This window comes from Chinchilla lanigera, unplaced genomic scaffold (assembly GCF_000276665.1).
Source record: "Chinchilla lanigera isolate Chin_1 unplaced genomic scaffold, ChiLan1.0 scaffold00016, whole genome shotgun sequence".
Classification (NCBI taxonomy): Eukaryota; Metazoa; Chordata; class Mammalia; order Rodentia; family Chinchillidae; genus Chinchilla; species Chinchilla lanigera.
In genome coordinates this window covers 3,145,952-3,167,985 of record NW_004955417.1, presented here as the reverse complement: position 1 = coordinate 3,167,985, position 22,034 = coordinate 3,145,952, and the positions used below count along the sequence as shown (strand labels likewise).

The 22,034-nt window shown below is 37.6% G+C and overlaps 2 protein-coding genes across 2 annotated transcripts in view; one reads left to right on the top strand and one right to left on the bottom strand.

Annotated features, from left to right (window-relative positions):
- The first annotated feature begins 5,060 nt into the window (after positions 1-5,060).
- LOC102003236 (chromosome unknown open reading frame, human C8orf59) lies at positions 5,061-12,134 on the top strand. The gene is made up of 4 exons (XM_005381739.2): positions 5,061-5,247; positions 7,884-8,000; positions 11,619-11,735; positions 12,000-12,134. Exons 1-4 carry the CDS (start codon positions 5,161-5,163, stop codon positions 12,069-12,071), a joined length of 393 nt encoding a protein of 130 aa, XP_005381796.1. The 5' UTR covers positions 5,061-5,160; the 3' UTR covers positions 12,072-12,134.
- The window catches only part of E2f5 (E2F transcription factor 5, p130-binding), a gene marked incomplete in the record, with an annotated part of 24,591 nt that continues 14,670 nt past the window's right edge, over positions 12,114-22,034 (bottom strand). The window contains 7 exon segments of the mRNA XM_005381740.2: positions 12,114-12,862; positions 13,760-13,807; positions 15,622-15,889; positions 16,966-17,030; positions 18,197-18,240; positions 20,688-20,849; positions 21,481-21,590. Coding sequence (XP_005381797.2) covers positions 12,753-12,862; positions 13,760-13,807; positions 15,622-15,889; positions 16,966-17,030; positions 18,197-18,240; positions 20,688-20,849; positions 21,481-21,590 — 807 coding nt within the window.

Genomic DNA, 22,034 nt, shown 5'->3' with positions numbered 1-22,034 from the left:
TCCTTGCATTACTCCCAAGGCAGTACATTTAGGACTGGATCTAGATGAGAACTGAATTGTTGAGTCTTAACAAGACAACCAAGGCTTTTTTATGAAAAAATAAGAGAAAACTTCATAACAAAATTATAAGAGAATGACAACAGTTAATGTACTATGTTTCATCACCTTCAAAGTAGTTACTCAGAGTTGCAAAATGAATAAAAAGATTTTTACAAAGAAGAAACAGGGGGCTGGGGATTTAGCTCAGTGGCAAAGTGCCTGCCTGGCAAGCGCAAGGTCATGAATTTGATTCCTGGTACCGGAAGAAAAACAAAACAAAACAAAAAAACAAAGAAGAAACAGGTAACACAAAACTATTTTTTCTTTTTTTTTTTTTTTTTTTTTTTTTGGTTTTTCTCCGGTACCGGGAACCGAACTCACGACTTTGCACTTGCCAGGCAGGTGCTTTTACCGCTGAGCTAAATCCCCAGCCCCAAAACTATTTTTTCAACAAACTAAACTAGTAGTATAACTGAAACAAATTACATATATATTATTTTTCAAACAACAGAATGTAATTTGGGGAAATATTTGAACTTTTTCCTACTTATTTATCTCCTATTTTGCTCTTTATCATATATATGAATATATTATTTCTCATATGAGAAACATGAAAACAAGAAAACATTAAAACATGTTTTTAATCTATGATTTTATTCATCTGGAAGTTTTAAGAAAAATTGGACATATGACTTGTGCATGTATTTTTAAAAACTTAAATTGCTTTATTATGAAAAACAGTATTCCCTTCCAGAACTTATCTTTCCTTCCCAGACCATTACACTGACCCCAAAGTTGTTTGTACTTTTTATCTCAGTTTATCAAAACAATGTTCCATTTTTGTTTGCTTTTAAGTTTTAGATCTTTTCTTGATAGTGTTACATAGCTCTAACACATATCTTGCTTTATATAGTTATATCTTAATAATAAACAGATTAGTTATCAGTTATGACTATAAAAATAACCTGTACTATACTATGATTATATTCCTTTGCATAATTTTATTCTTCCTGGTATTAACAACTGTCTTGGTCTTAACAGTTAGGTAGTTTTCTGCAAACTTGTCTCAAACCTTTTCCCAGTTCTCTTTCAGGTCTACCATGGTCTTAGCACTACTATTGAAGTATTTTTGTGCCCAAATAACAGGTAATAACATCTGTGATGTCAGTAGCAAGGTGTCTGCAGGTGGCCTGCTGTGCAGCTGGTATTTCATGACCTCCCTTTGCTATCCTTGCTTGTTGTCTTGTCATCTGATTCATTCTCTTGTTTACCGATCCCTAATGAAACATTCATCAGTCTTAGAAGTCATACATGAAAGGCAGCTTTTCCGAGTCTTTCCATGTTTAACGTGCACTTTTGCTAGCTACATTTCATTGTCAGAAATAATGTTTTTTCCAAGTTTTGAAGTCTTTGCCCCCCTCTTTTATAGCTTCCATTCCTGCTTCTGAATGGCTGGGCCTTCTGGATTGGTACCAGGCTTCCTTCTCTTTTTCCTCTGGTTATTTACATGCTATTCTCTCTTCTTTCTAGGAGAATTCTTCAATTTGTTTTTTCCAAATTGTCTTCCTTCTTATATACACCCTTTTGTTGCTTAGTTCAGGCCTTCCCTCTTCCTTAGATTAGTAGGAGCCTTCTGACTGACTCTTGTTAGGTTTACAGTGGCCTAGAAGAAGAAACAAACAAAGGGGGAAGAAAGCCTTTACTCCAGACGCAGAGAGGAGGGGAGTGCATGCCCCAAAGGGCTCCTCTACATGGTTCTTAAAAAGCTAAAATGCTTTCTTATATTTTAGTAATATCTTAGGATTTCTTGATTTTTTATGTTTTGAGACAGCCTTCTTGTAGTTCAGTCCCTCTTAAACTCTCTGAAACCTAGGCTGGCCTTGAATTGGGATCCTCTTGTCTCACCTTTCAAGAGAGGTCATTAAGGCATGCATCCCCAGGGCTGGCTGCTTTCTTGTTTTTTATTTTATTAACTCAGTACAATAATCCTCTGTAGTAAAACAGGACTAGCCAAAAATCTTTCAGATACAAGAGATTTTAAAAAGTAGCCCAAGGTAGTTTAAATCCCCCAAAAGCCATGTTCTAGCTCAGGTAGTATAGGGAAAGATCTTTCTTCTATCTGTGGCTGAATTCAAGGACTCAATTATTATCAGAGTCCTCCACTCTACTGTTCAGCTCTGTTTTCCATTGCCTTTATTTTCTCCCATGGTAGATAGGCCTCCTCCCAGTTGCTGGAGGAGATGGCCACCATAGCCACCATAGCTTCACTTTCACTTTATCCTGGCCCAACTCTACCAAATACAAGAGGTCACATTCTCATTGGCTCTAATTGGAAATTCCTTAGACGAGGACTACAACGATTAGCTCAACCAGTTGATGAGAAGAGTAGTTACCCAAAGAGGGATACTGAGCTGATGAAAGTTCTTTGAAGTAGCTATAATTTTCATGTACTGTACATATAAAAAAGGATGCATACAGAAATGAAGTAACTTTTCCGAGACCATGCTGTTGGTTGGTGGGATGGGTGAAAAAGATACCCATGCCTCCTCACCTTATATAAGTCTCTGCTCTTACCCATATAACCCTGCTAGTGCCTTCTATCTCAGCATTTCAAAATAAAAGCTAGTCCCCACAGCTCTTAACACTATTTTGTCATTCCTCTACATCCATCTTTGACATATATGTAAATAACTCACATTCAAGGAAACATAATTACATCTGCCTTATTTGCTTCTGTGTTTGTGAATACTCTGTTCTTCAAACTTCTAAATGATTTTCTGAAGCTTCAGTTTTGTTTTCGTTTTGCTCCCACATATTACTGGCATTTTATGCCAGCTTTTGAAGAAATTTTTAAGATTGGTGTTTAGAAAGAACACAAAATACAAATAAACATACACTGACGGCTCATAATGCCTCTTAATATATTTCTTAATTTTTACGATGACTATGAACATAATAAAACAATTTATTGTAAAAGTGGGTCATTTTTCTAAAAGTAGGTGTATGGCTTATTAAGTGTAAAGAGGACTTGAGCAAGTGCCAGCTGACAAGGAATCTGGTCTTTGTCAATTACTAGTTGTGAGACTGTCAACAAATGGTTCAAAATCCAAGCATATTATCCTCACTGTCAAAAAGGTGGTGGGATTATTGCATTATTTTGGTAGTCTGGGCAGAGAGTAGGCTGAAGTCTTTTTTTTTTAATTTATTTTTTTATTTTAAAGAGAATAAAAAATTTAAAAACATTAAAAATGATATAGAATTTGAAAACAAGAGGATAGGAAATCGACAATGGTTGTTATATTTCATATGGTTATTTTCAAAACAGTTGTTCAGATTACCAGGAATAGGCATGCAAAACTGATCAAAAAAATTAAGCACTAACTGTTCCTTTCAATAAACCAATAGAAATTAGTAATACAATTATCTTAGCTATTTCCCTTCCTTCTTTCTTTTCTCCTTTCCCACATCCCAGTTGTTCTTTCCTTTTGAGCAGTTTCTTCCCCTTTCACAGTATCTATTGTACCTTTTGGGTTTTATTTAGTCTTTCAATTTCTTACACTAGAGAGACAATATGATGTTTATACATTTGGCTCTGCTTTATTTTAATTACGAGTATGGTTTCTAGTTGCATCTATTTACCTATAAAAGCCTTGAGTTTATTTTTCTTTATACCCAAGTAATATTCCATTGTATAAAAACACATCTTTTTTATCCGTTCGTCAGTTGATGGCCGTTTGGGTTGTTTCCAAGAGTTAGCGATACAAATGGCGCTTCTCTAAACATGGGTGCATATATATCACTGTGGTATGATGTTTTCAATTTTTCTGGAAAAATACCCAGAAGGGGACTAGCTGGGTCAAATGAGAACTCTAATCCTCGTTTTTGGGGGAATCTTCACACTGAAGTCTTGTAAAATACAAAATCACATTAAGTGCTCATTGGCAGCATATACACAAACTGCCATAAAAATGTCAGTTCTTTTCTACATGTTTGAAAAACTAGCTTTTCCCATAACTTCAACAAAATAAGCGATATGGGAAAATCGTTAGCTTTAACGGCTATAACCTATTGAAAGGATTCAATTTTCTAAACACCTCAACCCAGGACGTCCTAATTGGGAGAAATACAGATACACACACCAGAAGGGAACAAAGTTTCTTCTAAATTCCTCAGCGCTTGTTCTATTTTTACATTCCACATTGCGCCTGGTTTCTTGTACCTTGGCCATGCTGTCAGAAACTCGCCTTTTGGAGCAAAAAGTTATAATGAGAAAAGCATTAGAACTTCTGGCTCATCACAAACGCTGCGTCAGGAGACGGTAAACCGCGTCCTCTCCGCCGCCCGCAACGCCCGGAGCCGCAGAGGTGCGCAGCGCCCCCTTCCGGGAGTGCGCGCGGGGCCGAAGCAGCCACGCGGCGTGAGGACTTCCCCGACGTCCTCACGGCCCACGAGACGCAGGGACGCTTAGGGTGGCTTTCTGCTCACGCACGCACCGGGGACAGCAGAGAGCTGGCGACTGCTCGCTTCAGGCCAAGGGACAAGGGCAATTCCGCCGAGAGATGCTGAGGGCGGGACTGCCCACGGGGGTGGGACCTTGCCCTAGGGGCGGGGCTTCGTCCTGCTTCTGGCGCCTGGTTCTGCGGAAAACGGTTGGCCCGTGGGCGGGATTACACCAGGTGGACGGAGTCCCGCTGCTGGGAACGGAAGTACGTTCGGTAGGCGGGACGTGGTGCTCGCCCGAAGCAGGGTGGGTAGAACTCTGCGTGGTGGGCGGGACATCGTTCCGTAGGCGGGGCTTCGGGCTACACGCAGCCCAGACTGGGTCGGATTCCGCCAGGCGCGGAACTTAGTTTGGCGGGCGGGCCTTGCTCTGCGTGGCCCTTTGGAGGAGGAGGGTGGGACTCCGCCGTGTGAGTGGAACCCGGTTCGGTGGGGGAGCTTCTCTCTGTCTATGTGCCGAGCCGGGTGCGTAAGCTTCTGCTCCGTGTGCGAGGCTCCGCTTGGAGGCGGGACTCCGGTTCGTGGGCGGGGCTTCGCTCTAGCGCGGCAGGCGGGGTGGGTGGGGCTCCGCCTCGTGGGCGGGATTAGCCCGATAGGCGGGGTTATGGCTCGGAAGCTCACATGACAGGATCCTTCTTCCCGGAACTTCCTGGGCCTTGTGCAGATGGCGTCACCTGGAGCTTGAGCAGCTGCACGCGGACACCAAAGGTCTGGTGAAAATTGATGACACTTTTCGGTGGGCTGGTGTGAGGTTCGCGGGGACTGAGGCAGAACTGAGCCGGCCGCGTGGTGCTGTGATCGGAGGGTTTGGTTCTCCGGGGTTCGGGCTCACATAACCTGGCCTCTTGGCCAGACCTGAAACTCCGCAGCTATGCCCTGGGCATGTTACCCTTGTGGGGCTGTGTCGATTATGATACCACACTGTTGTGAGAGTTTTCCTAACCGCGTTCTCCACTTAGAGTATTCCTTCCTCATGGTCTTTTCTCATGTTTCCAGTTCTTCCTGTGTCTCGCTTGTGTGCTGCCTGCAACATCTATTAACTGTTCCATGTTTATTTTATGTAGTATTGTTGGTAGTGTAATACCTATCATGTATGTATGTTTATGTTTCAGTATGTCAGTTCTGTACCATTAGCAACTGATGAGTGCTAGAAGACTGACTGAATTTTGGTTACTACTGGAGAGATTTTAGATTACTTAACTTGAATAGTGTTAATTCTGCTTCTGTAATTGTGTATTTTCTACTTCGTCAATTTTTTTAAAGTAGTACTCTTGGGGTTCAAAAGTGTTACTGTCTTAGTTTTCTGAGGTCAAATGGAGGATATGAATTTCAAGGAAGATACAGTGTAAAAGCAAAGGACACATACACAAGATGCCTTCGGAGAGCAGTTAGGCTAGTACTGTGTGTAGAGAGGTAGGTGCTTGGCTGACTGAGGCTCTATTCAGGGTACCAGTAATATGCTGGACCAAGTTATATTGCCCTTTTATATATTAGAAGGGCCATGAAAGGTTTTTAATATTGGGAAGGTTCATCAGATAGCACCGTACAAAATAGCCATTGTGCATTGGCTTGAAGAAAGGGTTGACAAACTGTAAAAGATCAGACCGTAAATGCCTTGGACTTTTTGGGCCATACTTTTTAACAGGAAAACAGCCATTGACAGTGCATAATGCTTTGATCGATGGGGCATAGTTTGCCAATCCATGGCCTAAACAAATGGAGCCAGGAATACAGCAGTAACCCAGTCCTGAACTAGATAATACTCCACCATTGTTTGGAATTGATTTTGTATTTATGCATGAGAGGCATTATCACATGTGAGCGCTATGATCTAGTGTGAGTGGCTTTAAATCAGGCCATCTGTGGTTATTAAGTGTGATACTAGGCATTCTGATTTCTCTAAATCAGTTATTTTTATCTGTAAAGTGGGAATTTTTTCCTCACATGCATTATTAAAAACACATTTGGGAGATATTTCTAATGTAGATGTTACAGGATTAATGTGTTTAGTTACAAAGCAAAGAAAACTAAGTTTTGGGGGTAAGACCCATTGACATGGAGAGAATATAGAAGCTGTAAAAGTAATTTGAGGGATTAAGTGCAAGATTAAAGACTGATTTTGATGGGATGCACAGGAAAGAAAGGAGAGTAAAAAGGAATGAGAAGATGAGAAGTCAAAGAGAGGCAGTACCTAAAGTATAATAGTGCTATGGCTGGTATCTGCATTGTTCCCCCACCCAAAAGGCTCTTTGTGTTGAAGAGGGGCTTTTGGGTTTTGTTTTGAAGACAGGATCTCGCTGTGTAGTTGAGACTAGGCTCGAATTTACTATGTAGCCCAGGCTGGCCTCAAACTTATGGAGATCTTCCTACCTCAGTCTTCCAAGTGCTGGGATTACAGGCGTGCACCACCACACCCAGCTGCTGAGGGGCTTTGGGAAGTAATTGGAACATATGACTGACTTCACTGATGAGGTTGTAATTTGATATTAGGAGGGGATGGAAATGACATAGGCCCTAGAGCAGAAGGGATCATAGGGCTTTGAGGTTGGTACTGTATGTGGCCCCCGGCCCCTTCTCTGGCTCTTCTCTCTTTGCTTCCTGGCGGCCATGTGGTCAGCAGCTTTGCTGTACCACATCCTTTTTTCAAGATTTGAGCCCACAGCAGTGGAACCAGCTGACCACAGTCTGAACGGTGAGCCAAAATACATCTTTACTCCTTTAGGTTGCTATTCTCAGGTTTGTTACAGTGATAGAAAGCTGAATAAGGCACTTAGGAACCAGGCATGTGTAGTGATGCATAGACTGAGGGATGCTTGGTACAGGTTCACATTGTCAGAAGCTGCAGCAAAAAACACTTACTGATAATATCAGTGTGAATTCAACTAGTAGACATTAATTAGGTACCTCCGATGGGCCAGATATTGGGGATGCATTAAAGAATTAGATAAATATGTTTTAGTCAAAGAGCAAAATATTTAAATTTTAATAGAAATAATTTAATACATTTAGCAGCTTTAAAAATAATCAGGAGTAGTGAGGTGCAGTAATACATGCTTGTAATTCCAGCTACCCAGGAGGCTGAGGCAGGAGGATCACAAGTTTAAGCCTAGCCTGGGCAATTTAGTGAGATCCTGTCTCAAAATTGGAAGAAAAAAAAAAAAGGCCTGGTGATGTAGCTTAGTGAAAAGGCTCAGGGTTCCCTTCCCAGAACTGGCACCCCACCCACCCAAATCAGGAGTAAGATGAGATTTCTTAGACTTAGTACCTCTGCTTTAAAAACTTAATTGATTTTGTAGTTCTTAAACCTAAGCAGTTTAATTGATCTTTTTTTTTTTCTTTTCTAGACAATGGCCAAGAATAAATTAAGAGGGCAGAAGTCCAAGAATGTATTTCACATAGCCAGCCAAAAACACTTTAAATCTAAAAACAAAGCAAAACCAGTTACCACTAATCTTAAGAAGGTGAGTTTTATTTAGCACCACAGCAAAGCATAGTGGTAAAGCTACTGTACAATTGAATTCTGTTGTTTAACCTCAGTTGTTTAACCCAAAATTTAGCCTTTCCTACAAAACAAGATGATGTTTTTGTTTCAAAGGAAATGATTTTTATTGCTACATTTTAGGTATACATAATGATCATTTTCATCATAAGGAATTTGTAACTGTACATGATATAACCTGATTCCTTTTTTTCCCATTTCCCTCACCTCCCTTCAACCCCCTTCCCTCGTTTACAAAAGCTTTGTTTCCATTTTTCCTTCCTTTTACTAAAACAGATGATTTTAAATGTTTTTTAAAGTTGAAAAAAATAACCTTTCTTGAATTGAAATGTAAGAAAAAAAGTATTTTAAGTGTAAAAGTGCATTTGATAATTTAACAGCTTTATTACAGCATACAAAGCATTAAATAAAATCCTCATGGTATGAGAAACCGTTTTTATCTCTAAACTCAAATATATTCAAGAACCTATTGAGGCAAGACATGGAATGTCACCGTGTACCACTTCTTTTTCTCTAATTCTTCTCCTGGAACACAAATTTAAATCTGCAAAACAAAGATGAAGTACTGTTTCTTGAAATGCAAAATTTAAAGTTTATTATCTTTATATTTCAAAATATTTAAGAAAATTCTTCAAGATTGAGTGGCTAACACTCAAGAATGTTTTCAAATTGAAATAGTGGGTAGAATCAGCTTTCCAGGACTTGTATTTGCTATAATAACCTATAGAAAAGTGACATTTCAGCTTTAACTTATCAGTGAGCTAAGTTTTTTGATGCTTAAGTTTTATGACTTGGTAAATGCTGTAAAGGAAAAGAGCTAGGTGTTACGATAGGAGTTTGGAGTTGAGTTTTATATAAGATTGTCCTTATATGTAACATTGAGGTCAAGATAGGAATGGTAAGGACCTAGTAATGCTGAGATGAGTTGGAAGCAACATGTTCAAGGCAGAGATAAACAAGTACAGAGGCCTCAAACTAGGAAAAGCTTGGTGCATTTGAGTGTGTCAGTTGGACAGGAGGTACTAGAACCTTATGCTTATCTAAGAGAGAGGGATCTGAATAGGCAGCATGATTGGATAAAGTATAAAGTACTGTACCTTTTTCATAAAGTAGGGAAAGTTCCTAAGATCGGCAGCCAGTTATGACTCTCCAGCTTCAGATCTGGGCTCAGAAAAGAGGTAGTTGGGTATAACCATGTTGCCAGGCCAGTTTGATTAAGGAAAAGAAGGAAAGTTAGTTTAAAAAGTGTAAAGAAGGAATTCAGTGATGGTCATGAAATCTGTGCTGGCTAAGGGGAAAAGTGGGATATAAAGCTGTGGAAAATAGTGAAATTGGTGCAACAAGGTTTCACTGAGATTCAAAAATTGTTATTGAACTAAGTGAACAAGGAAAGGCAATGCTGCAGATCCATAGTAGTTGCTGAAACAGGTAATGGAGAGATCCCTGGAGAGGAGGACCTCAAGAGATTGAGGCTGTAGGCTTAGATTTTTCAAGTTACCGAGTAGTGACACTAGCACAAGACTGAGCTGAGGTTTAAAATCTAGCACAAGACTGAGCTGAGGTTTAAAATCTAGCACAATACTGAACTGAGGTTTAAAATCTTTCATGAAGAAGCAAATAGTCATGGTGAGTGACTATTTGGTGAGTGACAGCAATGAAGGAGGAGGACCAGAGTGTTCTTTTGCAGTGTGTAAAGCTGAAGGTTTGAAGGAGAAATTGGTACAAAAAACATCCCTTTTTCATTGTGAAGATTTAGTACTATAACTTGGTATTATAGAATTTAAGGAAAAAAAAACTATGTGGCAGGCACAAGGTCCTGAGTTTGATTCCCGGTACAAAAAAAAAAAAAATTGGCTGCCTTTTGGTGAGAAACATCCAATGCTTGATTGCTATTATTTTTACTGTAATTTTCAGCTATTTTGTGCAAGTTATATTTGGCCACTGTCACACAACTTACTGATGCATGGAAAAATATCAACTGCAATGGTTTATATACATTTTACATTACATATATTACTTCTTAAAACTTCAGCAAAATGAGATGAGACACAGATTTCTAAATGCTTTTATAATCAATTTGTGAAGTCAAGGGGGAAAAGGGCTTCATCAAAATGTAGTCTTTTGGCTTTTTTAGCCATGGTCCAGGCTGCTAGGGTTATGGTGAGTAGGGCATTACCCCTATCTTTCAGCTCAGGAGATGACTTCACCTGTATGTTCCATAAACAGATTTTTAATTGGGTCACTTAGTTGGGCTGCTTAGACAGATGTGCTGGGTGAAAATTACACTTGGTATATACTCAGTACTTTGGTAAATTAAGATAGTTTCTCTGAGCCTCAAGAGTTGCTTTCTACAAACTATGTAGCCTGCCAGCTGTGCCAACAATGCAGTGTCACAACCAAGAACTTAGGGAAAGTTAGAGACACAGAAGTGCTTGTATTTTGAGAGCTTAAACCAAATTGCAAAATTTAAAGTTGTATTTTTACAGCTTTCTATACAAAGAAAAAGGGTACAGTAAAGCAGAGTTAATTTTAACATCAGCTAGGACATAGCAAGTATAAGATCAGATTTCTCTATAAGGTCAACATGAACCTAAGCATTGAATTTGATTCAGTTGTCTAACTCGGTTTACAACCAGAAACAGAAAGACTCAAGTCTATCGACCAAGGTATCACTGTAAATTAAATCCTCCTTGTAAGTCACATGGTTTCTATGTGGGGAATTTTACCAATTACAGGAGCCAGGCGGCTTAGGAGAATTGGGGGTTGCTATATGGGTCTTACAGCTTCTAACAATGTAGATTGTTTTCTTTCTTTGATGGCAGTAGACAGACCTTACCTTCATAACATACTACTTGTGATACTTTCTTTTAAATAGGCTTTTCATTAAAGATTCTCTATGCAGTGTTTGGCTGGGAGCTGGGAGGCTTAGGTGCTCAGGTCCTGGCTCTTCAGTGACCTTAACTGTGTGACCTTGAGCAAGTCACTTAACCTTTTGTTGTTCAGTCTTCCTGTCTTGTAAAATGGGAGGGATACCTACTGCACAGGGTTGTTGTGGATATTAATTGAAAATAATGTCTGTAAAGCATTTAAAGTTCTTGAAGAAGATGCTATATAAACACAAAATAATATCTACTAAAGTTGGTTTCTTTGTGAAAAAACTTTGTTAGTAGCAGTAAATATAAACAACCATCTCCACCTCTTAGACTCAAAAGAGGAAAGGTACCAGGGGCTTAAATTAAGGTCAAAGAATGATTCAGAGCTATTAGAAGAGACTAAAGGTATTTGATCAAGGTTTCTGGTTTTACAGATGAGGGATGATAACACAGGATTATGGTCATGTATTTTGGCCTTGTTATGCCATCTAAGTCTAGGTATGAGGCATAGCCACATAATTGTTATTTTTAAAAACGTTAAGTCTTTTGACTAAAATTTTCTAGTAAGATGATAACTTTAGCATGAATTGTCCCCACAATTTGGTAGAGTTGAGAGTTTGCAGATTTTTAGGTTTAACAGAGTTAAAGATGAATACATTTGATCTTTAATGGTTGTAAACTTGTGGACTAATGCTCCTTTTTAACAGATAAACATTGTCAATGAAGAAAAAATTCGCAGAATGAATAAAGCTTTTATAAACATTCAGAAAGAACTTGCACACTTCTCAAAAATGCTTACTCTTGAACCTCTGCAGAAAGAGCTGGTAAGTAGATACCCTTTGCTTTTGTCATGGCTGATATATTGATAACTAACAAAACAAGTGAAATGTGAGCCATGTAATTTTCAGTACTTGGCTATTATATGTGGCTTTATAATGTGTCTAGCATATTCAGACTCAAAACATTGAGTATGAATAAGAATTTGCTTTACCTCTCAAGATATGACTGGAAGAAATTAAACGATAACATTATATAATAGTCATTTTTGTGTAGTTATTAAGTGTTTAAATATACTTTTCTCCCTTCAGATTAAGCAGCGGCAGCATGAAAATGAACCAGTTAATGTTGATGAAGCTACAAGATTAATGGCTCAATTGTAATACAGTGGAGATGTATCAGATTCCCAAAAAAACTCAATAAAATAAGTGTTTTATACAACTTTATTTTTAAAAAATCTTGTTAATGTACAAGCATTGGCACATTTTAAAAACAAACTACATAAACAGATCTTTCCTATAATCTAGGAAAGTGGAATGTCAGAAGTCAACAAAATGATAAACTTAAAGTGCTAAAACAGAAGGCACTTCACAAAATCTGTTCACTGAAACAGTTACATATCCTCATTTACATCCTTCACTTTTTAAGTGGCAGTGAATGTCTCCTTGGAATGACACAGATGCAGAAATAGTTTCACGGCAGTAAAAATACAAGGCAAATATGTGATTAGCCCTTGGCCAACTTTTTGTTTTTGATACTTTAACCTTCTCTCTTAAGAGGAAACAGAAGGATTCAGAATTAGAAGTTGAAATCCCAGAATGTAATTACTTGGGGATTGAGAAAGCTGGTACATATTAAACTCCTTTTACTCCAGAAACAGTCAGAGCCCTTTGTTTTTATGGTTGAAGTTTTGTGAAGTAAAAAAGAAAGTATTAGGGAAAAACACTTCAGAATCAGTGAACTAAAAAGGTGTTACATTCATTATTTTTAAATACTTAGGTTATTAAGAAATCTAAAATGTTACGCAGTTAGAGGTAGATAACAGTCCCAAGTTTCCATGGAATCTAATAATTTAGTATCTGGACATCAAACAGATCACAGACTCCTTCATTATCATCTAAATTAAAGTTGTAGTCATCTGCAGGAGTAGGAGAAAGCCGTAAGAGCGGAAACACTGCAAACAAACAGAGTAAAGGTTAAAGATGGTTTCTACATACAGGTAAGGAGGTTTAATAAGCTATTCTCAAATACCTTAACCAAATTGTTTTCTAGGTTACACAAATTAAAAAGTACATATATATACACATACACACACACATAATATATTATGCTATTAATGACTGATGTTTAATCTATACTTAGATGAAAGATTCTCAGGTAAAGACAATTTATACATTGGTTATTGGTATTAGATTATATTTTGTCACTTTGAAAACAAACACATATGTAAATTTACTGATTGCTAATGTTCTCTGCCTAAATGTTTAGTAAATTTCTTAAGTTATTACTGTACCATTTGCTAATTTAACTGCTACCACTTCTTAGGTCTTTGTTACATTTGTTAGGAACCAGATGCTGACTCCATGAACAAAGGTGAAGCCCACTGAAAAATTATTAAAATAATATTGTAGCTCATTGATTTTTAAGACATTTCATATTAGGTGATGACATGGCTGATGTTAGTAATAGTTTGGTGATTTGTAGGGTCAATTTGAAATTAGTAAAGGTGGAAGTATTTACAAACTGGATTCTCCATCTGTTGATGTTGATGTATTATTTCACTTATCTTGAGCCAGATTCTTCAGGAGTGCAAAGAGGTAGTGTTCCAACAGTTTAAACTTTACACAATGAAAGTGCTAATTTCCTTATGGATTCCTTCTCAAAATGGGAACAAAGAGAAACAAGCTCTGAAGGATGCTTGTGCTTTATTATGAGTATTCTTAAGGGAAAATCCTCATGAGTCAGAGTGAAGCAGTTAGAAAAATAGAATTTTTTCTTTATTTTAAATCATGTCACAAATTCTAGAAAGGCATTACTGATGTATAAAGTAGTGAGATTTTAAACTACTTACCATCAGAAGACATTAACTCATCAATAATATCTCCACTAATAGATCCTGCTGGAAAAAGAAATGTTACAAAATTTTGTTACATTTGTGTTTATATTTAGGTACAGGTAGTCACATCAGCTTCACTGACAATGCAAAATTAGAGTATTAGAACTTTGTAGAAAGATCATTTTCAAAATACTGCATGCCTGCCATTACTTTTAAACCCCCCAACTTAAGATGTGGATTGAAAGACGCATTCTTTCAAAGCAGACAGTTTTCATTCTCTGTTTCATAGCCACAGACATCTAATCTACAATCTTTATAGCTTCTGACCACTTTGCTTCTCCACAGTGTCCTCTTCCCAATGATACTACTCCTGTGCTCGCCACTGTACAGCTCAAATTCTACTACTCCCCTGCTCCAGAGTTTAAATGGTTATTAGCTTGGCTAATACTGATTATTGGCTATTAGCTTGGCTGTTTAAGGTTTTCTCTAACAGGCTCCAAAGTACTCACTGTTTCACAATATACAGAAATTATATCTTACAGTTTTTTTATGCTTTCTGAAAGCCAATGTACCAGTTGTGTTGACACTAAAATACATAAATATTGCCTGTTTTACTAATCCTAGGTAGATACAATTGTAAGGTTTTTAAACCCTGAATCTGTTGTGCATCCTTGTGACCTATAGTATAGAAATAACAGGAAATGAAGTAGAAAAGGCTATGAGCAACAAGCTAAAAAGAAATCCATGTCCAATTAAATATTTTTAGTTTTACTTTTAAATATTGTGAACTCCCAGAGAAGCAGCAATGAGACATATGTAATAAGTAAAAGTCAGTGATTACGATTTTGTACAATGCCATTTTTAATCATCTGCAGTATGATACCTATATTTGCACAAGTCATTCATTCATTCAGCAATCACTGAAAAGCTCCCTGTACTGCTACTTCTTATTTAGAATTCATAAGGAGTCACTAAAGACAGCTCTGAAAGTAAGGAAGACTGGGTGCCACAAAAAGTTTTATAAATTTCACAGTTGTGGTTCCTACCTCCTTATACTCAATTTTTAGTGTTTAGCTATTTATCATTTCATAGCTAAAACAATTTAGAAAAGCAAGATTTCGTAAATAACTGATATTGAGAACACTTACCAACTTTATAAAATTAAGTGTCCCAAATAAAAAGTATACAAAGAATATAGAGAAAAAAGAGGCATAAGTCATTATGTTCTATACTAGCTAGATTGTTTTCTTAAAAGGTTTTTGAGGGGCTGGGGATTTAGCTCAGCAGCACAGCGCCTGCCTGGCAAGTGCAAGGTCGTGAGTTTGATTCCCGGTACTAGAAAAACACACACACACAATAAAAATAAAAATAAAAGGTTTTTGACCACATTCTGTAATTTTTCCTAGACTAAGAGGTTAAAAAAAAGTAAGCTTCTGATAGAAGTTGACATACATAAATAGTAAAAAGAAGAAAAAGAAATCTGGCGTAACTAATTCCAAAAGTGGAATCCTACAGAAAACAGCAAACCTTGCCCCATAAATATCCTTCTCATGCCTTAGTAGTCACAGTTCTATATATAACCTTAACTACATTAAATTGTACCTGATATTTCTGAATTGGATGTGTATTTATATGTAAAATCTGCAGCAAGACAAAGACAAGATCTGCTTTAAAATTTCATAATACCCAATACCCAGTGCTGGGCACACAGGAGACACTAAATACTTCTTGACTGAACTAAGCTTGTTATTTTTACCTCTCGTACTAGATAATAGGATAATATCACAACTGACATTGAGAAAAGCTCTTCAACTTGTTCAATATAATACTCATATCTTCCCACCTGTATTTCTTTTTAAAAAAGGCTCTGAACCCACCAGAGGCTATTTCTGTGGCTGGTATCTGCTGAAGATTCTGGCTTCTTTCGGACACATGTTGCTCAGGCGGGTTCTGAGCCAGCATGCTGGATTTCTGCGGAGTCACTGGAGTTGAGGACTGAGAGGAAGGCTGTGTGAGGTCATCAGGTGGGGGGACGGGAAAGACCACAGGCTTTGATGAACTGGACTCTTTATTTATAAGCAGCACGTGGATAGGTCCTGAATGACTCTTTAAATTGATCTGGTATTTCTTTTGTCCATTCTGACCCTTTGAAATTTATTGAGTATAAACAAATGAATAAATATTAACATTTCTAGCTATCTTGAAATGTTAAAAATGAGACAGGAGAAAGCTATTAAGAGACTAAATTCATACAACAAAATAAGGTCATTAAGATAAAAGACAAGAGTAGAATGGGACACAGAAGGCTCTAAACTACTTGCCCCTACAAAGTTTTTCTTAAAATACTGATCATCAAAAATTGTCAGTTGTAGAGTTCTGGCAACCATGCATTTTTACTGCATATAACGCTATCTTTCAGTGTTCCAGAATACCTATTCCACTACTGGGCTTACTCTCCATGTGCATGAACTTCATCCCCTGGAGTTAGCCATCACGAATATGGTCATCTCAATATCTCGTGTTACTTTACAACTGTTTCACAAGTCAAACCCCTTTTTTATTCAGCAGACAACTGACTTCCTACATAGACATAAATACAAAATGCCTCCATTTCGAAAAGTGATTATAGCCTGAAGTTTCAGGATCAGTAATATAAATGCCTAAACAAACTTTTAAAACAGGTGTGTGGGGGGCAGTGTTACGATATTTTGTTTCTGTTCCCTTTGTTGGTATAGCTTGTTTTAAAAGATCTTAATCTGAAAACTAAAATAAATTTTATATAGAACATAAAATCAATAAATATCTGATTCAGTAAGCCAGAAAAATGTTTTCTTGAGACCTAATTTAAAACAACCGATTGTTGATGTTTACATTTTTTTTTTCCTTGATCATGATTTTTACATTAGTTACAGATGTAATCATTTTAACTTTTGTTAAGATTACTGGCCATCCCATTATTCATTCACTGATATCCTTTATATCAGATAGTCAATTTAAAAAACAAAAAAACCTTATGAAAATGTTAATGATTTAGTCACATATAATTTTACCAGTAGTGAAGACATCCAAATTCAGATATCAGTGGTTTCAGATATAAAACTTGAAAGCAGGAACTCAAAATTGTTCACATAAAATCAGCTTATGTTCAGCTCAAAAGCATACATTTGTACCTATTGCAACTACATCTATTTTTCCTACTTATGCAGATGTATTCTACATACCATTTCTGGAATAGGTACCTCCAGCTGTGTACCAGAAGGTGCCTGAATGGCCAAAAGTGTATCACCTAGTCAAAAAAAAAAAAAAAAAAGGAAAACAGTAAAAAACACCACTGATTACACACTGCAGTGGCAAGAGTGTAGGCCGTGGAGTAAGAAGCTTGGGCTTAAATCTCAGGCTAGATGACCTTGGCTTTCTATAAAACAGGACCTGTAACATACTACATAGGTTTAAGGGCTAAGTGCGATAATAAACATATTAGTAGTTTTTAGAACATCATAGTCAGTGCCAGCTGTGTTCTTACTAACAAGTGCAGCTCAATTTTATTTTTACCCTTTTAGCCTCAAATACCAGTTTACTTTAAATATTTAAACTATTTAAATGATTGAGGGATATAGAGATGAGGTATGATAGACTAAAATCTTGACCTTAATTTAGTTTTCATGCCAAATTCTACAGCAAATCTTTGCTGAGTTGTAGATTAATAAATTTACCCAAACTTTCTTAGCATAAGAACTATGATGGCAAAACAGACCAGGAAGTCCACACCTATTTCCAGTATAGTCTTACGTGGGAAATTAGATTCTACTTGATAAAGCACTTGGCAGATTTGAGGGGGATAAGACATATGTCCATCTTTTAATAGGCATGCATGATTAAATATTAATGTGCAGAATTTCATATTACTTGTGTCATGTGAGCACATGTCCACCATTCTAGTTTATTAATATATGATACTGTCATTTCAAGGAGATAAGGGCAGAGGATGGAATAGGATTAGGAGTAATTTTCCTGGTTATAAAGAAGATTCACTTAACTATCCTGCTTTTTTTGGGTTCCATTTGTGACCAGCACACCTGTCATACAGTTTCATGAACAGTACTGATGAGAACATGTTCTAGTTCAAGTTTGGTCATTGACTCTATGGCTTTAAAACTGTTGCTTAATCCCATTCAGATTTGGCTTCCTCTCTGCCCTTGACCATCCCCTCCCACACTGGGTTTATGCCTAGCAGTGGAGTCAGTGAAGTAAGAGCTGTAAAGAGCAGTTATTGCCATGAAAACAGAAACAAAAGCAGTCTGCCAACACACAGCACTAAAGTGAGACAAAATGTGCACAATTTCTGAAAATAATGATTTAGGCTAACTATACGGGGAATTCCTAATTGCTCTATGATCAAAGGAAGCTGAATGATCAAAGGAAGAATGTAAGGAAAATTATAACAGGACTTACCATTAAAGCAATTGCAGACATCTTCATGAGTTACATAGGAAAATGTATTGTCATAAGAGTTAAGGAACAGCATTTATATCAAGGTCTGCACACTTAAAATAATACATCTGAAGGCCAAAATGACTAAATGTATGAAGGGGCTGCCACACATGGTCAGGCAAAAACATCTAGTCTTTAGTCTGGAGAGGCAAAGACAATCAAATAAAGCTCCATAAGAGGAGTTCCCATCTGCTCTGAAAAGAAGCCACTCTGTTTTCTGTGACATCTGAAGACTGCTGGGAAAGAGATGGAAAACAGTATATGTCTAGGGGCTTCTGGAGAAAGGGAATAGATGGAGGAAAGGAGACCCTCAACAGGAGTAGAGGGAAACAGAATAACCCGGCACATAGAAAATCTTATTGGTCATTGCTTTGTGTTCTTTTATGAGTCAGGTAGGGCCCTAACAGGAGAGAGCCAGAAATGGTAGCACAACTCTGTAATCCCACACTGTGGGAGGCTAAGGCAGGTAGAGCACAAGTTTGAGCCCAGCCTGGGTGACTCAGGGAGACCCTGTCTTAGCAGAAAAAAAACAGGCTATAGCTCATTACAGAGGACCTGGAGTTAATCTCTACTACTGCAAAAAGGAGAATGGGGAAGAAAAAAAAAGTGCCAGCTAGGCTCGGGGAAACTCAGTGTAATATAGGGTAGTCAGGAGGCAGAAGACAATAAAGGCAGGAAAACATTAGGCCAAACCTTTGTTTGCATTTCCCTGGGGCCAGCAGGGCAGCAAAGGGTGAGCCCTTTAAGTCTGGCTACTTGGGATAATTTGGCAGGTTGTATGCTATAGGGCTGTTCCCTAGTTATCTGTTTCCTGGCTCTGGGATGATTAAGGCAAAGGACTAATTGCCTCCCAGAGTATATGGGCCAGATAGGAGGAACGGCCCTGGTCAGTTTGTACACCCTGGCTGAGCTCTCGCTTATTACTAAGAATTGGATAGCCCTGGAAACGAGCCACCCTCAGTCTTTCCCCAGCCAGAAAGGTTTTTTAATGTGTCAAAATATGGTAAAATACAGAAAATTCATTGTGGATGGCTGAGATCTGTTAAAGCAGGGCAGAAAAGTCCAAGATCTCTTACTTCAGTGGTTTTTTAATCTTGGGGTTCCATCTAGTGAGACCTGAAAACTCTTGTTCTCATACTGTTAAGGAGAGCTATGATCCATAAAAAGCAAATAAGGTCATGAACTTGTTCACCAAATACAAGACAACATGAAAGGGGGCTGGGGGTTTAGCTCAGTGGCACAGCGCCTGCCTGGCAAGCGCAAGGTCGTGAGTTCGATTCGTGCTACGGGAAAAAAAAAACAAAAAGACAACATGAAAAATCATATGGTGTACATTTGTCAAAAATTCATGAGAGGGGCTGGGGATTTAGCTCAGCGGCAAAAGCGCCTGCCTGGCAAGCACAAGGTCGTGAGTCCGGTTCCTGGTACTGGAGAAAAACCAAAAAAAAAAAAAAATTCATGAGAGGTGGTACAGGAGAAAATTTAACGTTTCCATAAGAGTGTAGGTAATTACAAATCAGAAACACAGGTATCTAAAAGTTGGCAGTAGTTTGTAAAAAACATGGAGCATATCACTAATGTTTTTTTCTCCCAATATATGATATACACACAAGGCTTGAACCCCTGTCCTTTAGTATGAACTATGTCTGGTTCAACACTGGGCAGAAAGCATCAGAGTTTAACTGTGGACCCATGATATTTCATCTTCAGACCTAAAACTATTTTTTCAAAGCTTTTAAGAGTTACTATGTTTTTCCCACTTCAAAACACTGAACATAATTATTTAAAAATACTTCTGGCTTGGGCATGATGACACACCTGTAATTCTAGCATCAAGAAGCTGAGGCAGGAAGATCTTGAGTTTGAGGCTAGCTGAAACTATATACCGAATTGAAAGTTTGCTTCAATTACATATTAAGACCCTGTCTCACAACGAATACTGGCAAGCATGGTGGTACATGCCTGTAATCCTAGCAATGCAGGAAGCTTTGGAACAAGGATCATAAGTTCCAGATAAGCTTGGCAACTTAATGAGACTCTGTCTCAAAATAAAAAGGGCTGGGGATATTCAATCCCCAGGACCACCACTCCTACACACACACACACACACACACACACACACACACACACACGAAAAAAGATATACTCAGCAATAATACAGACCCCTGTTGTAACCACACTTTGACTAGTATATTACATCTTTTCAGTGGGTAGACTGAAAGATTAACCTTGTTTTCCCTCAGTGTACAACACCGAATATTGTTAATAGATATACTGTATAACTTAAAAAGGTAGTATTTTTAATATACTAGTATAAATTATAAAGTGTTATATTCATTCACACAGTTTTTAAAATACTAGAATAAAGTAACTGGCCTTCAAACTGGAAGAACGTATTATATACATACATGTTCTATAACTACATATATATGTAATGTATTTAAAAGGATATCTATTATTAATGGAGTCATCCATCACATTTTTGATGCTTTGCTGTAGCCACAATTTCTGCTGATCAAGTTCTCTCTCCTTCAGTTCTAGATCTTCAATTTCGGCTTTAAGAAATCTCAGTCTATCTATAACTTCTTTAGTATTACAGCCAGCACCTACACCTCTTAAAAACATACAAGAATTAATATCCCCAGTACCAAACTTAGGTTAACATCACTTAATTTCTGTAGCCTTAAAACTAACTTACTTAGTAATGGAGTCAAAATACAGATGTTTACATGTTTCTAAAAAATCAAGCATTAAAATCCTTATACCATAGCTCTGAACATATTTGCTTGGAAAATTTATTGACAAACAACTGAATTACAAAACTTTTTTGTTTTTGTTTCACCTAACAGGCCACACTGGTGACAGAGTTGCCAAAAGGATGTCAAAGCTAAATAGTCACACCTGGCAGTCTCATGATATGGACTGAGATGCTGGTAAAATAAACTAGTCTTTCAGAATTGTGATGAAATTTTGGCTAACAAAACAAAAACCTAAAGCACAAAGCACTGAATAGAAACTAGTTGTCATAAACATACAATCATGCAAAAGTTTATAAATTAAACAGCAGTGAAAGTAAGGAAACATCTCAACCCAGGAGTGATACACAGGCCGAGAAAGGTGTGTCCTGGGTAAAATGAAAGGCCTGGTGTAATTATAGGCTGAAATACAGGATTTGGGAGAGTTAAAAAGGTCAAATTCTACAGAACAAATGGGAGTTTTAGAGCAGGGACCTGCCCATAACTTACTTCCACTGGATACTATTTTTTGACTTTTTTTCAATCAAGTCAATTCCTTCTAAGACATTTGTGATATCATAAATTCTTCTTTTTTGCCTCACAGCCAAAGTATCTGCAGCCTGTTAAGGAAAAACGAGAACACAAAAAGAACAATGAAGGAGAGGGCAATTCATATTTTAAAGCCAACTAGGGCTGATCATTAAGGTCACAGTGTGAGAAGCCATTCCCAAAAATGACCCAGTCACTTGTTTGGGAACAATAGCTGGATATATTCAAAGTATCCTGCAAACACTGTAAATACCAAAGAAATTATTCCACTTAAAAGCGAGCAGATGTTAGAACGGAGGGAGAGGGGATAAGGTCATGACACAAAACTCACAAAAATAAAAGGACATAATAAGAATACTTCATGTCACCTTCTGGACTAATCAGAGAAGGAGCTACTAATTGTCTACTTTGTCACTTCCTATCTTCTGTGTTCATAAGTAGTTTCATCTAAAGATAGCCTTATTCAAAAAATTATATCTGCAATTTTTTGGCTTCTGAGACATGAGAAATTTGTA